Raw genomic sequence first — 16753 nt, 5'->3', positions numbered from 1 at the left:
CATGATTTACATCTTTCATGATCGATTTATGAGAGTTAAACTTAAATCTGATGAACAAAAAATTGTCATTTACAAGAATTAAATCTCCGTATGTATATAATAGACACTTTACACCAAAGTCTGCCCATATGATATTTACGATCTCGTAGGTTTGAATCAGAAATCTCACTCGTTCGATTTCCGATACTACCGTCACGTGCGTAAATATCATACGGGCAGACTTTCCATGAATTATTCTTTATATACAGTACATTGCTAAAAATTACTTTACCTAGTATATATTTACAGAATTTTGTTCCAGTGGGAAAAAACCAGTATTCTTCTAACAAGAATCAGATATAGATGAGATTCTTCTCATAGAAATAACATACTTTGCATCTAATAATCGCGTTTCTTTTTTTTTTTTCTCTTCAGCTGCTGCAACAAGTAAGAAAGCATTTCTTCTGTGCCTTTTTTATGTGAATTCATCGAATCTAAACCTGCTCTCGCCAGAATATTCGAAACTATTGCAGATGGCCTCAAACTCTAATGAAAATAAGTATTCTCTTTTGAAACTAATGACAGCGAAGGAAATTTATGTTTTAATTTTGAAATTCTTCAATGTTCTGATTGGTTTTTATATGTTGAGGACAACAAACATTTCCCACACATATTTCACTAACATGGCTTAATTTGAAATTTCTGATTTGCAATACACCTCCAATAAAGAAAGAAGTCTCCCTTTCATAATATTTGTAATAACATAGTACACCGAAAAACTGGAGAAAATGGTTGCCAAGCTTCTTGTCATTATGTTTCAAGAAAGGAAAAGTTATTTCGGTTTAAACTGGTTCCGACATGAAGCCATAATTAAATTATCTGTTGTGAAATATGCCATATAATAGTGCGGTCCAGAAAAGTCATGGAGCAGGTCACTGATGTACTTCTTGTTTTAATTTTTGTTTTAATTCTAAGAAATCCCTAGCAACTTGTATCCTCACGGTCCAGATCAGAAGGATCATGAACTTCGTCTTAACGATACTTCTTTCTCCTCCGACCAATGTTTGAGGATCAACACAGATTGGACTGGATTTCCGTTTTTCACAGAAAGGCATTACAAATTATACGTGAGTAAAATTATTCTACTAGAGACTTAACAGAATGATTTTCCTTTCAACCAATAGAAATTTTTTGCGCTGAAGGTGCGCGGAGAAAATTTTAAAGAAGATGAGAGTAATATTGCTCCAATCCAAAGCGCATGAACATCCTAAGACTACCTGAGAAAAATCACTCGGTCAACTATTTGTTGTGGGAGGTTTTTAAAAGATATCTTGCTTTCTTTGAAAATTTCCTCCATAAAGCATGTGAAGCTCATCGAGCGTATGTCTTGATCGCGAGATAGGTGGAGAGTAAGAAGCGAAGTCTGTAAAACATATGCTTATATCCTCGTACTTTATCACATTATAAATGTATTATGCCTCAGATGCAAATGTGTTCCGCCCCAGTTGGAGAACAGCAGTCTTTATTTTGATTCTTTTGTTAATAATGAATTCGCCAAGTAAACTTAGCAGCCGAGGGTTAGAGTAATTTACGAAAGAAGTAGTTTCTCTGGAATTATGCTAACATGCAGTGTTACAAGCCTCGTTAGTAAGTTTATCATTCTTTTCACCCCTTTTTCTAGATTTGTCGAAATGGTATAATCCAGTTGAATTATGAGTGGAGCTGGTGGTGGCCTCGGAAATTCGGTATCTACTGGTGGTTTAGAAACATGGGTATTATTGCACCCTTCTGGGCTACAACTGATACTTATTTTGCATTCAGCAAAGGTCATTCAAAGGTGTATTACCACGTGTACAGACAAACGCAAGAAAAATCAAATGAAATTCTGGATCTGGCTTCAAACCATGTAAAGAACTATACCGGAGGATTTGATAACTTTAAAGCCACTTGGGTCCTGGTTGCGACGTGGGAAAAGCTCTGTCCATACTTTTATTATTCATACTACTATTACTACAATCAGGATTTTTCGTTGAATTGTCCTCGAGTAAGCATGTACACTTTTAATTATCGTAACTAAAAGATAACCGTGTAAGTTAGTTACATATACTATCTAACTATCAATTGGACTTTACAGTGTCTGAGTTGTTGGTTTGACGACTGTGTCAAATCCTGAAAAAAGCACAGAAATACGAAAAACAGAAGGGATTTCCATTTTATTCTCTTTTATTCTCTTTTATTTGTCGGTTTAGTGAGAGCTCAAACCGGGTTAGGGAAAGATTGACCATACTTTACAGATTTTTAACATCTGAACATCAAGAGAAGAAAACTTAAAGATTGCCTGCCATTATTTCGGGAAAATTGCAAGTTATTCGAAGTAACAATTCCTATGACTCCCTATACCATACTCCACTTAGTTCATTAACATTATCAACCCAGAAGTGATGAATGCACGTATGAGTCATGAAGTATAACGTACTGCAGCAACTTGACTTGTTGCATTCGAGATAAGAATACATCTATCAGGAAATGTATAGGTCTAGTTCAAAGTATCAAAATCCGAAGTGTTCCTGCGTTGTTATTGTTTTCCAGAGTAACACCTTCCAAGCTGTCTTGATAACGAACGGATTTAACACATTCTTGATGTATAATTATCCCTATGGAGGAATTCAGTGGGTGATCGACGCAGATCCGTGAGTTTCCTACACCCCTAATTGAAAACTAGAAGAAGAAGAATATAAAAATATATACGAAAATTGCATATCAAGTGAATCTGAAATAACTATAAACTTTGTCTGACGTTAGTAGGTCCCATCAGGATTCTTTGATATTTGTGTCTGACACATTCATTTAGATTACAATATGGTCTTTTTTATGATTTCTTGGATTCAAATTGGCTTACCAATTCTTCCTATTCACCATCCGTACTTTTTATCAAAGAGCTACAATATGGTATTCCGATGAAATTAATTCAAGGGCTTAAGAATTGCTTTTGATTGAAAGAAAAAACATTGAAATGTGTTTGCGATGGAAGTAGGGATATCGCCAAAGAACCAGAAATTCATGAAACCGGGCAAAACAGTTGAGAGAATACGTAACAGTTAGAATTTTCTCGACAATATTGCAGGAATAACTACCGTTACTGGACGAACTACTATGGTCTTCCTGTGGCTGGCTGGAATGCAGGGAACGACGGCAAAGATTATATCAATATGAAAGGGTAAGATGAATCGAATGTGAATATAAATTTGTTTATTTCGCTCTAGTATCTTAAAGGGCTAAATACCCCAAACAATCTCCATTAGTCAATAGCGTATTAAACTACGAAGAAACAGGATGATTGGAACTCGTACATTCTTCCACAAAGGAAATAATGCATGACCCGATATGAAAGAGCCAGGTTAGCAGCTAAAGGATGTGAATGCTCATCAATCAGTCAATTCAACTCTATTTATCGAGGGTAGCACGAAACAGTTCGTGTTTTCGTATTTTGAACGAGCTCTTGTGCTCTTAGATGATAACGCGGTTAATAAATTATTGTTATTGTTATTGTTAGTTACAATACTGATAAACTTGTGGCCCTCCTACATCAAACTTATCCTATTTATATACTAAAAATATCCTATATATATATATATATATATATATATATATATATATATATAAATAACATTAAGTAAAATATATATAACAAATATATAACATTGATAAAAATACAAAAAGGGAAAAATAGAAAACAATTAAAAAAAGTAAAATAAAATGGCAATGCTAATTTACTTTAAAATGACGAATGTCCTTATTCAAATGGCAAAAGTAGGCGTTCAGGCATTTGCGTAGATCTAAATTTGAATTTGACATCTTAATTTTGTCTTTAACTCAGGTTGTAAACGAATTTCAAAGTTTTGCACTACTTACTGAGAACGTCCTGCCATCCTCAGTTTCCCTATTAAATCTCTTACAGACAAGGTTCCATTGTCCGTATCGACTTTTCCTATGATGTATATCTGAATTCCTAGTCATTACAATGTTCATATATTGAGGGCAATCACCTACTAGGCACTGATGAATGAGTAAACACTGATTTATTTTTGCTTCATCGTTAAATGGAAGCCATCCTAATCAGGAGAAGAGCTTAAAACTCTTGTCCCTGTTGTCTGCACTTAATATAACACGAGCTACGCGTTTTTGTAGCTTTAGGACTTTGATGAGATTATCCACAGAACAGGAAGTCCATGCAGTAGAGCCATATATCATTACTTGCTTGATTAATGAGTTGTAGTAGAACATCCCCTGCTTGACTAGAAAAAATCGTCTGATTTTCTTCAATAGAGCAATTCGTTGTGACAGTGTTTGTAAAGTCCGTCCACGTAATCAACTCATAAAGGTTATGTTTACACGTGAAATTTTCTCAATGATTCTTTACAATTTTAAAATTAGTTTATTTTTCGATTCAGAGAATTTTCAGGCTACCTGCTGTAATTGGTGCAAATGGGTGTAAACCTTCAAATTTAATCTGGAATTTCTTAGAGAGCCCCAAACCCAACGTATATATAATTTCTATATCAGTATAAATCAATTAGAGTTTTATCACGGGTGATGCAATCTGATTGGCTACATTACTCGCCATCTATTCTATGATGGTTAGCGAGAAAAGAGAGTAGACTAAAATTGTGATTTACTTATATCATTATTTGATAAAAAAAAAGTCTTTCTTATTGTTAAGTTTTGAATAAGCATTAAATCTATGCAATAACGATTAACTAGGCAATTTGATTGAGCCCCGAACTAATGTTTATTTTTAATTCCAAGCTTTCACTGATCTGCGGTATCAGACATTCCCTGACGATGCCGAAGATCGGCGAAAGCTTGGAACAAAAAATAAATACAGTAGCTCAAGACCTCAATCGAATCATCAATTTAATCAACATGCTACAAAAGGACAACTTCAAACGTTTAATAACTATTAATTTATTCGCTATCGATTTCTGTGCGCGAAAGATCACTCGACTCTTGTCCTCACTCACTGCGAACCGATAGAATCTCGACCCTATATTCTAATTACTAAAAATGACGATAGCGAAAGATTGTTTTTGAGTTAAATGTTTGTGATTGTAGTTCTGGTACATTTGGAATGTATGACCTCGATAAGAAGGAAGGAAACACGGGTGTGCAGGGAAGATACTTTTGGAGAATTGAAAACAGCGATGGAGAAGGTGCACTGGAGAAATGCTTTAGTTGGGCCATACTTAATGAACACTTGAGATTCCATTACTGGTATAAACGACTCATAGAATCAGACCGGGAAATGGCTTGCCCTTGCACTGGGTGGCAGGCGTGGTTTGATTGGGGGCGATTCAGATGGAGTTGGTGGAACTCGTGGCCAGATTGGTGTTTTGATTCCAGAAGATCCAGGTTCATTTATCTGTACACCAGGATTACTGGACTAGTTGGTGTTTCGATGAGACAACAATGCTGTTACTCCACGCAATCGGAAGACTGGGCCTCTCTCAAGCAGGGACCTCCTGATGGTGGACGGGTAAAAGTGACACTTTTCTATTACTGGTACAATCACGTCCAAACCTTTTACACAGATGAACAGGCTTACCAGTATTGCTGTGTGGATCTACCTTTCTGCCATTTGTTCTATGCTTATCGTCCGTCTGATAGCTGCTCGCTGTATAGGCCTCCAATTAGACGTGAGTTTTACATAATGATAGTTATATTATAGAAAAACGAAACCCTATTGTATCATCCTTTGTCATCTCTTGTAAATCTTGTCATGTTATTGTTAATTTGTCAGTTTAAGCCACGGGTCAGGTAAAACTACTTTGGAATTAAAGGTTACCTTTCGCAACTGTCATGTACTGGAGAGTTGTCTAGAAAAAGATTTGTCAACTTTTACTCTTGGGCTCAAGCCACTCACTCTATACAGTTCAGATTCTTTGCAACACAAGCAAGATAAGAGGAGTGTTTCTCTTTTAATTCAGGGTGGTTCTGGGGTGATCCGCATATCAAGACACTGGACGGTGGGAATTACACGTTTAACGGTCTTGGTGAATACACTATGGTGGATGCAGAAAATGGAACATTTAATCTTCAGGCCAGAACAAAACTTGCCCAAGGAAACTCAACCACAGCAACCATCTTCTCAGCAGGAGCTGCTAAAGAAAAAAACTCGAGCACCATCGAGGTTCGAGTTAAAGACGGAGGTGAGAATGCTATAAAGAGCTTGTCATGTAGGAAAACGAAAACCTCTTAAGGGGTAATATTGTAAAGAAACTTTTGTGTTGCGTCGTTGGGGAGTTTAACAAGGAAAATTTGGTTTCATCATCTGATTTGATGATGTAAATTGACCACCATAAAGAGTTTCTTAAGGTAGTTTTCGATTTAGAGCCAATAGAATCCAACTCTTGCGATTTGACTTTGTTAGGAGGCTTCCATATATTGATTGACAGTACACCCTATAATGGCTACAGCAATTTAACAAATCGAACTGTGGAGGTTGGTGGAAATCTTTCCATCTCAAAACCAGAGGAAAACTGTTTACAAGTTTCTTTCCCGTCGACATCGTCAGTACAGTTCTGCGAGAATAAGGAAATGATGTCGTTCGTTGTAACTCTTGGTGATGTCTTGAAAAACGCCACAAAAGGATTGCTGGGAACATGGAACGATGACCCTAAGGATGACTTTACACTGCCCGACGGGACGGTTTTGCCATCGACGTCATCACTAAAAGAGATTCACTACGGATTTGGAGTCAAATGTAAGTACCATATTATTTTATATGAACGCATTAAACTTCTTCACAACGAATTTGGCAAGTGCCAAGGATCAAGGATTGATCCTTGTGTTCTGGCTCTTAGTGTTTGGGCGCACTACTATACGGCGAATGATCGTCGCGTGTTATTGTACTGTTGCTCGCGTTGCGAGTAAAGACCATACCCTTTAAAAGAGATCTTGCAACTGCAGACACAAAACATGAACGATTACCAGTGAACTTCCAGGAGAAGCTCAAGCAGCCTGTGACGGACCATAATTTCATTAAGGAGGAGAGACGAGATCTCTAGTTGTTTAATGAACCAGAAATTGGGATAAGGGAAGATCAATTCTTTTACTTGCAGTCGCTACTCTAAGGAAAGCGAAAAGTTCTCAACACATTTTGAAAGACATAACTTTTTTGCTGATAGCAGTTTTATATCTATCAAGCTGTATAATTAAAATTGAGAACGTTTGGCGGTAAAATAAAGAAACAGAAGTAAATTAAAAATAGAAGCTTGCTCTATTAGTCATACAGGCAGATTATGGGAGGATATATTATCCGTTCCGTTTTAACTTTACTAGTCTTAATTTTACATAATTTTGTATCTTGTAAATGTGTCTAACCCATTCTTTCCTAACTTAACAATTATTCGCCGAATTCGAAGTCAACATTGTTGAATAATCTCAGGGACGTAGCCGAGTGGATTATTCAACAACGTTCACTGAGCCTGGGACGAATAATTGTATTTGTATAATTGTTCAGGTACTTTCCAATTCTGTTGTATAAATAGAGAAAGCATTGAGCATATTGTGGTACAGTTGTGGTGATTACTCGTATCAAGATAAGAAAGGAGTTTGGCAGGTTTACTCAATTAAATAAGCAAAAAAATCATATCTCCTTTTTGAAATGTGTTCCGCCTAACTCAATAGCATCTTTTGTGCTCTTCGCAATGGTTTTTTTTTTTGCTATCGCGTTCATCACTTCCGCGAAAACATTGACAAAACGCGAGACAGCCTCTCTGAAGGTTAACGTTCCTGCCATAATCACCTCGCGTAAGGTGACTGTGGCGTGATATGATGCACTTCTCCATCAATCAGAGCGCACCCATCTCTATAATCACCTGAGCAATTATACTAATTAATGATAATATCTCCTAGGGCAAATCAACGAATCCCAGTCTCTCTTCACTTACGCTGATAATGAAAGCGTGGCCACTTATTCGAAACCTGAATTTGAACCCATGTTTGCTGATAACATCACATGGCATAATGACAGTCTAAGACAGAAAGCTGAAGCACAATGTGGAGATGATCACGAATGTCTGTTTGACGTGGCTTCCACCAACGACTTGTCTGTTGGCATGGTAACCAAAGATATAAGCGTCCAGCTGGTGAACGAGTCGAATACACTGGGTTAGTTCAGGAGAAAATGTCGGTTTGGTCATTGGAGATTTCTCGGGTTTCAAATTCTTTTCTCCTTTTATCTTTTGGCTTCCTAAGTGGCTTCCTTTTACGCGAACAAGTTATGAAAATGGCTCTCCGCCATAAAAGCAAAAATCGTTTGCAAACAACGCAGGACCATATTTTACTGAAAAAATGTTTTGGACTGGCGTAATACAGACGTAATTAGAATACGCCAATAGATGTGCAACGATTCCATAAGTGCTAGACATTAGACAATATGGCGATAATCAGAATATTCCGACTTCACGAAAATTTTTTGTGATTTAAAACTTTAAGAATAGTCACTTGTATATCTCAAGCTAAGCATATTTCAATTTTTTTGGAATATTTACAGGCAACTTCCCGCCTAAGATAGTAAACGCTTCAAATTTGATAAATGCCACACTTGGCGAAACAGTTGAGCTGAATGTAACAGCTGAGGACGAGGGCTCCATTACTTTTCACGTGATAAACAAACCTGCAGGAGCCACGTGGAACCAGACTGTAAACATGTTGTCATTTCATTGGCCCGTAACGTCATCAAAAAAGGTAAATTTTTCAATTGAAAACTTTTTCGTTAAACATTTTCTTTGCAGAATTACAGTTCAATTTGCTCTAAAAAAGTAACCCCGGCAAATCGACAAAGGGGCAGAATCCACATACGAAGTTTTTCTTCCTTTGTAGTTTAACATGACCTTCGTTGCTACTGACGATAAAGGTGCAAGCGTCAGTTGGAGTCCAACCATTAGAATGTGCACCTGCCAACATGGTGGTCAGTGCGTGGAACCAGAAGAAGGCGACACAGCCAACACTGATAACAAGTTTATATACATGGGCTGCGCATGTCAGGGAGGATACACAGGAAGGTTCTGTGACAGTGACATTGACGCCTGCGAAATGAATGGTCAGCCGTGTTACGCGGGAGTTGAGTGTATTGATCTTCCGGCACCAGCTAATTCCAGTGGATATAAATGTGGACCCTGTCCATCAGGGTACACTGGAAATGGAGCTCAGTGTACTGGTGGGTTGACTTGTAGATTTCTCAATAAAGTTCAAGTCGGGCAGACCTTTAGGGGTTTTATTTGATAGAATGTTCCTTAATCCTTTAACTTCCATGAGTGACCAAGACAAAATTTTAATTACAGTACCAATACAATATCGAGCAGACAAGTAATGGGAATGACGAAAATTATGATCCATCTAATATTTTTCCTCATGCACGATTGGTCTAAACACATTACGTGACAGGATATCCGAGGATATCACCCAGGTGATATTCCCCAAGTTTCAACCTTACGTCCACTACGATTAGTCGTCATTTAAAAATTAATTCAGGATGAGAGAGCGTCTCAGGTTGTTGCGGAAGAGGGAAATATTTGTTTGTTCATAAAATCGTACCAGAGAACACTAAAATTAAAACCTCCCACACAGCAAACAGTTAACTGTTCGTGAACATTTTTCACGCGCGTTGCAAAATATTTGAAGGATAATAAGCACAATAGCCTCTATTTTGCGCGAAAGTGTGCTCGTATATTTTCGCGCCAAATAAAGCTATTGTTTATATCTATAAAGTAGTAAATTATGAGTTGATCCAATATCAATTCTCCAAACTAAAATCATAAGAATTGTACGGCAGACAGTAAGGAGAATTCCTAATGATATCGTGGGAGTGAAAGAGTGAAGGTGAATATAGATAAAACAACTTTGCATGGAAAAGAACTTTGTAAGTGTAAGATATATCGCCAAAAAAATTTAATATATATTTTGCTTCTTCGTCTCCTGAAAAAATGACTTACTGCATCAAAACGCCCCCCCCCCTTGCCTAACCTCCCCCTAAACTGTGAACAGAACACAATATACGACCTGACAACAACGAGCGACTTTTCCTCAGAAATGTCACTGAAATTTCCATTGCACCAGGTCAGTCAGGAGTTGCATTTTTTTTTATCGTGGAGATTTTCTGAAAAAAATCAATCATAAAATTCTGGTTAAATATTATGCAATATTTTCCTTAGACTATGACGAATGCCAAAGTAACTCATCAAACAACTGTGAGCAGATATGTGTCAATATTCCAACTTCTTTCTTCTGTGAGTGTCGTGATGGATACTCGCTAAATGAAGACGGACGCAGCTGTGATGGTAAGACTTTTGTTTTCAAACTCCGGAAACTTTACGGTAAGATTAGAGGAGAATTTCTGGCACTTAGCTTTAATGTGGAACCAGACCAAGATAATGAAATCGTAGTTCATTTTTCTTTTTTCCGTTGACGTAAACATCATACTTGTCAACTCAACATTTCCTATCAAATTTACGCATGAAATATCAAAAGAAATTCCCTAATTTAAAGCTTAAATTATCTTTTTTAGCCCTCGTTCAGCGTAAAGTTCATAGCTAGCCTCCCCAATGACCCACTCTACAAAAGTCCCAACAAGTCCTCCCTAGCACTAATCACGGTTTAGAATTGGTTTGATTCAAACTCAATTTAAATCTTAGAGGGCGAAATGTTGACGTCCTGGTATTCCCCTTAAATAAGACGCCTAAGATTTCCCTCGATGATAAAAAACAAATGTTATATTCTTTTTTGGCACGTAGATGTTGATGAATGCAATCCATCGAGCGACTGTATGCAAAAATGTATCAACAGTGAGGGAAGTTACAACTGTTCATGTAACGAGTTTTTCAAAACTGATCCTAGTGACTGGAGAAAGTGTGTAGGTGAGTTAGTCTTTACTGAGAGGCCTCGTTTATTTCTTATTAGGCATCTTCTAACATGAAAACAGTCATCTTATGCTGACTGCGGCATCCGAAGCGAGCGAGCGAGCGATCGAGCTAAGCAATACATCTGTTGAAAGAAATCCTTTTGTACAATCGCCTCGTACATATTTTTCTCTGCTAATATGCAATGAAGGCAAAGCTCAAGTTGAAAAAGACTTCTTCCGCCATATCGGATCAACAGCATCAAACAACGGTATTTACTTATAATACTACTGTTCCCTTCACTTCGCAGCTAAAAACCCTTGTTCTTTTGATCATGGCTGCGAACACGTTTGCTTCCAGGGAAGCAGCAATGAAGCAACTTGTGCTTGTTTTGCTAACTACGAGCTGGACAGCAATGAAAAGAACTGTACAGGTAAGCTTTTATTTTCTTCTTCAACCTTAGATCGTTCTCAGTGCTTTTTTTGGAACGAGAACTAAAGAAAGAATGTTTAAGAGCCTTTTGAGTGTTAAACAAGTTATAAAGTTATTTAGATTATATTTGTAGACTCCTTTACCACAACGCATGTGGTGCACTAAGATACATACGTGCCAGCTTTACTCTCACTTGTTTCCCTAGTTACGAAGAAATAGAACTGATACCGTTTGGATAGTTTGTGGCTGATACCAACTGACAACGAAATGTTACTTGAAACGTTGAAATACAATATAGAAGCACCAACTAAAGCCGTTGTACTTTTTTCTCTGTAGATATCAATGAATGTGATCCAGCTAAAGAACTTGATCGGTGCAATCAGATTTGTACAAATACCCCAGGAAGTTATAAGTGTTCGTGTGAGAGGGGTTTTGAATTGAAGAAAGATGGCTACGAGTGTGAAGGTAAATAACTAAATTCTATATAAGTTTAATTGATAGCAAAGAGGTGTAGAGAATGAATGCATTTACAGACAAACGACCGTTTGAAATAAGTTTTTGCCTTAATTAATGATTTTCAACGTGTTTGCCATGCAGATATCAACGAGTGTCTGAATGATGACTTGTTCAACTGCACGGATGAGTTTCACAAGTGCGTCAACACTCGTGGCTCTTACAAGTGTGAATGTGATCAAGACTTGTACTTCATTGATGGAAAATGCAAAGGTATTTGATCATTTTTAGACGAAAATTTCCTGGAAGTTGGGATATGCATGGAGTGTCATTCTGCTCTTTGCGTTTTGATACTTGACAGTTGAATTTTGAGCTTGACAGTCATATCAAGCTCAAATATCGAAAGCTCAATCTACTAGTCGTGAAGCGTTTAACAATAAGACAGGCTCTTGTTGCTACATTAGTAACCACTCTTATTTATCGCCAGGGGGTGGATCAGATTTTTTTCGGGGGGGATTACATGATTTTTAGGGGGTATGGAAGGAGATCAGTCGTCGCCAACAAAATAGAAAGGGGGGGTCATAAAAATATTACACAGCCTTATGGAAGGATCAGGTACAAACAAACTCCTCCCCCCCTGGCAATAAATAATGACCATTTCCTTACTTTGTTCATAACTGCGCATTGTTAGGCCACTCACTCTATTCACTATCTTTAACGGAGCAAATAATGAGTACATAGCCAATCAGATTGCGGCACCTGTGATAGGACGTTGGGAGATTTAGTCTTAAAGAAATACTCTTTGCAAAACTCGAAACTGATCGAAAGTGATGAAGAAAACTTATAAGTATATTTTGTGTAATTATTCAAAGGTTTCTTACATATTAAATATTTACCCAGGTTTGGAGAAAAACGAGACAGTCCCTATACCAGACCTGGCTGAGCCACGTGTCCCATCACAAAACGAGAAGCAAGAAGCTGTTCAGTTTTCAATTCTAAGTGGGGTAGGTACCTCGAGTTATAGAAATGACGTCATGTGCTGCAGATCATATGACAAAAATGTTATAGGGTACGCCCTTAAGCTTATTAGGTTTCTTGCACAAGTGTATAGCGCTTTCTTGCTTTAAAAAAGTGCGCGTGTAGAATATTTTCCAGGAACTATGATGGCCAACTCTTGCGAGTAAACTAGCAAGCAATAAATAGGCCCAACCTTTTCCAAACAGGTTGAATCTCGAATGGCCAATGACCTGAAATCTATTACAGATGAATTTTCTCATAACATCGTTTCTCTGCATGACTAATCGCCCAGAATGCTATTGTCTTTCGCGACATGTACTTACGGTGCCCAGTTTTTTAATACGCGGCATAATAATTTGCATATCCAGAACTAGTCAGCTATGATTGGTCAACAGATTTTGCTTTGGGAATACTCGAGTCTCTTTGGTGATTTTAACTGTTGTCAATCAAACCGTTGGATGTGTGAGCTGAAATCCCAAGATGCGATAATGTTAACCATAGCGTCTGATTAAAGGCGGGCCGCGCTCTTTACAAAGCACTTTAATGTCACTGAAATTCGTATGCAGCGATATGTTTTAATTTTACAGTGCAGACCGCCGTCAAAACGTTATCTGAGTGAGCTGAAATAGTTTTCTATTGGAATATGGAGTCTTTCCAAAACAATATTAAACTTTATTCATGTTCTTTCTGGCAGGTTGAGTGGGATTTTGATAGAGATAAATCTTTTAAAGAGAAATTGGCGTCTGCTACATCCGAGTTTTGCAGTAAGAACAGGACAACGTGCTCACTAAAAGAAAAACGACGAAAAAGGTGATTACAACAGAAACTAATACGCTTTTGTTTTGGTGCGCCATCTTTGTAGATAAAAGGCACATAGCTTTCTGTGGGCCTTCCTTTTTCAGTTAGAGTCCTTCGTGGTTGCAGATACCTCCAGTGTTCCTCTTCCCAGTTATTTCTCCTGCCCACTTCTTCTTCCTTTCGCTTTTCTTTTAATTTTAGCACTGCATGATCTAGTGCTAACTCAGACAGTATCCTCTAGTTTATAGTTCATTTCTTCCCATCACCTTTCCACTTGAAAAGGCAGTAATAGGGTGTCTGAGCAGAACTTCCGTAATTTTTACTGGTTTATAATAAGTAATGGTTTATTATAAATCGATTTTAATCCAAACTAACTTTTCCATGCTGATTATACAACTTACTGTGTCTCGTTAAAGCTTCCAAAAATTATCACGAATAATTTCTGCAGATCAATGATTTCCATCCCTCACTACATTGATGCTTTATTATTAAACTAATTTTTCTCTTGTCAGACGCTCTCCATTCCTAGACCTCTACACCGCTGACCAGGTTCATCTTCTGCCTGGTTACCCTAGCAACTCATCAGACTCTCTCCAGGTTGCATTTTATGTACAGCAGCCTGCTGGTCTTTTTATTGGAAATATCTCAGTTCTTCCCCGTGACGCGTTGGTCGCCATTGTAAAAGCTTACAAGCCCGAGATCGAGGCAGCCATTGGCGCGAACATCTCTGATATAGAGACTTTATTCGAATCCAGCTCACCTACAGAATACCCAACAGTGAGACCACTGGAGCCAAACAGCAATGGCTGGAAATGGATTGTGATTGGTATCAGTGTAGGATTGGTTGTTCTAATAGCCGTTATTATTATCATCGTCGTTGTTTGGTAAGTAAGTGTTATCTGTAAGGTGACGTATTTCCGTACAAGAGTGCTTTTTTAAGGAAAAATTATTCAACATAGGCATTACCAGAGAAAATTTGTCAAAAAACCCACAAGGAAAACTTTATGACGTAGAATTTTCAAAACGTAATCCCCCGTTTTTTATTTAATCATGACGATCTTAATCTCAAGAAAACAATCCTGAGATCAACTCATTCTTGAAGAATTTAAAAGTGCAGCTGGGTTGCCTGTTTCCTTAGTTTCACGGCGTGTAGTTTTTTTCCAAAGTTTGTATACGTTGTTAGTTATTTGCGTTTTTTTCGAGGAACGTTCATTCGAAGTAGCAAAACCAGTAAGACAACTAAGTAAAATGTGAGGAATTTTGACATTTCCTTTCATAAATGACGAAATTCAACTAATTTCTCTACTTCCCTTTCATCTTTAGCTTTAAAATGAAAGTGAAATCTGCAGTGCACCCTGATTTGAATCATAATCCTGAAGAGACTGAAGAAGGAATAGTCATGGAAAGTTATCGAAGATCATCAGTGAAAAGAAACGCCTGGCCTGAACAGCCCAGGGCAAGCGTTTCTTGAATTTTTACGTCAAAACAAAAAACACGATCTACTCCACCGCAAGGGAGAAGAGTTGACCATTGATTACGGAGAAAGTTCTGCCATCTCATTGACATTCGTTGAGAAGGCTATGAGAGAAATCAACACTGTCTTGTTAAACTGAGCCCGTGATGCAAACCGCAGAGCGACGAAGATCCTTTTGCTCAGAGACGCGAAGTACAGACACGATGTGTCTAAAAATGAAATTTTTAAGAGAAGTCTAAGCTACATGATACAAGTATCTAAGTTATCATAGGCTACTGAAATACCCTCCGGATAAAAAATCGTTTAAGACGATAATTATTACCTGAAAGTATTTATGGAGAATAAAACAAACTAACGAAACGATGAGTTTATTTAAGTAGACATAAACAAATCAAGACCACAGGACTTCCCTAGCGTCGTAGCAAAAAAGATATTTGAGCTTCTCAAGCTCAAACATATATATATATATATGTATATATACATAGAGAGAGAGATATATATATATATATAGATAGATAGATATATATATATCATGAAATATTATATAAGTCAAATCCTTGGATATTACGTAATATGACCTAAGAAGCGATCGTGATATGCAATCATCAAATTTGACTGAAATTCGGTGACTTGGGACAAAGGAGAATTATCAGAATATGACTGTTATCCCAAGATTCGACTGAATATTCCATAGTGAGAAGTCAAGAGAAAAGGTATATTGTTTTTTCAAACCGCAGAACATAATACCAGTATTGTGTATTTTGTCAGAGAAGGATCTGTACCGTGTACACTGTAGTGCTGAACTTTTAAGAATGAAAATTTCAAATACTTTCAATGGACTATCTTTCAGTGAAAGGAAATAAGTAGACCCTTCAAGGGGTTTACCCAAGATTTTTTTCCCTAAGTTAGAAAACTTTGCACTTTAGAGATCCTGTATAATTCAGCTTATTCTGAGAGTGATAATCAATAAAATAAAGACAGTTGAACTACATACCTCACACATCGTAACGTATTCTTGCCCGCACACATGTTGGCCATAAAATAAATTTCTAGAACTTTGTCATAACAAAGGAAGGAAGAGGGAAAAAACTGCCTTGGTTGACGCAAAAAACAGACCCTTAAGTTTGGGAAGTTATCAATGAGAAATTTTATGCCACTTTTATCGAACGCATATAAGCAAGAATTTCGTCGGTGTTCACAAATGTGCCACTGACAGGAGTAGCGATTAAAAAGCCTAAAGCGACTATTATTTAGGTCAGAACACCGGATTGAGTTTCATCAGAAGTAGGGGGTAGGGTGAGGTTTAGGGACCGTGAAGAAAAGTGCTGTGGGGGAGGTAGGGCTACATATCTTGTACCCAAAGTTGAATGACAATGACTAAGAATGAATAATGACAGGTGAATAGGTAGGTCGATACTTCTTATGAAGATAAAATAACTGTTTTTTAAAAATTGAATCCGCACATATTTAAGGATTCCATATTACGTCTTAACTTCGGGAGTAAAATGAGTACGGCAGAAAATTTCCACCCATGAAACCTGAAAACCTGAAACAGCACCAGCAAATCTCTGGTTTTAAACAGACAATTATTCAGATAACGACCATTTTAGGTACGAGGACTAAAAATACTTCTTTTGAATAAAAACCCATACTCGGATTAGTTTTGAATCAAAGTTAATTTTTGGCAACTGATCACAATCCT

The 16753-nt window shown here is 37.4% G+C and overlaps 1 protein-coding gene across 1 annotated transcript; it reads left to right on the top strand.

The window, feature by feature from the left end:
* The first annotated feature begins 160 nt into the window (after window positions 1–160).
* Window positions 161–16042, top strand: LOC131777322 (mucin-like protein). Its single transcript, XM_059093597.2, has 20 exons — window positions 161–426; window positions 955–1106; window positions 1661–2023; window positions 2569–2669; window positions 3104–3196; window positions 5092–5672; window positions 5964–6185; window positions 6407–6739; window positions 7894–8148; window positions 8534–8727; window positions 8863–9199; window positions 10194–10319; window positions 10773–10895; window positions 11188–11310; window positions 11646–11774; window positions 11907–12035; window positions 12663–12766; window positions 13474–13589; window positions 14090–14461; window positions 14901–16042. The coding sequence occupies exons 3-20, from the start codon at window positions 1748–1750 to the stop codon at window positions 15046–15048; spliced, it is 3762 nt and encodes a 1253-aa protein (XP_058949580.2). The 5' UTR covers window positions 161–426; window positions 955–1106; window positions 1661–1747; the 3' UTR covers window positions 15049–16042.
* The last annotated feature ends 711 nt before the right edge of the window (window positions 16043–16753 follow it).

This window comes from Pocillopora verrucosa, chromosome 3 (assembly GCF_036669915.1).
Source record: "Pocillopora verrucosa isolate sample1 chromosome 3, ASM3666991v2, whole genome shotgun sequence".
NCBI lineage: Eukaryota > Metazoa > Cnidaria > Anthozoa > Scleractinia > Pocilloporidae > Pocillopora > Pocillopora verrucosa.
This window is presented reverse-complemented; position numbering and strand designations above follow the sequence as displayed.

What these genes read in the sequence shown, in the direction of transcription:
- LOC131777322 (XM_059093597.2), top strand. Translation starts at nt 1,748, where the DNA reads ATGGGTATTATTGCACCCTTCTGGGCTACAACTGATACTTATTTTGCA. An exon ending in CAATGAAAAGAACTGTACAG is followed by an intron (nt 11,311 to 11,645) that starts GTAAGCTTTTAT and finishes TTTTCTCTGTAG; the next exon opens with ATATCAATGAATGTGATCCA. An exon ending in AGTTTTCAATTCTAAGTGGG is followed by an intron (nt 12,767 to 13,473) that starts GTAGGTACCTCG and finishes TCTTTCTGGCAG; the next exon opens with GTTGAGTGGGATTTTGATAG.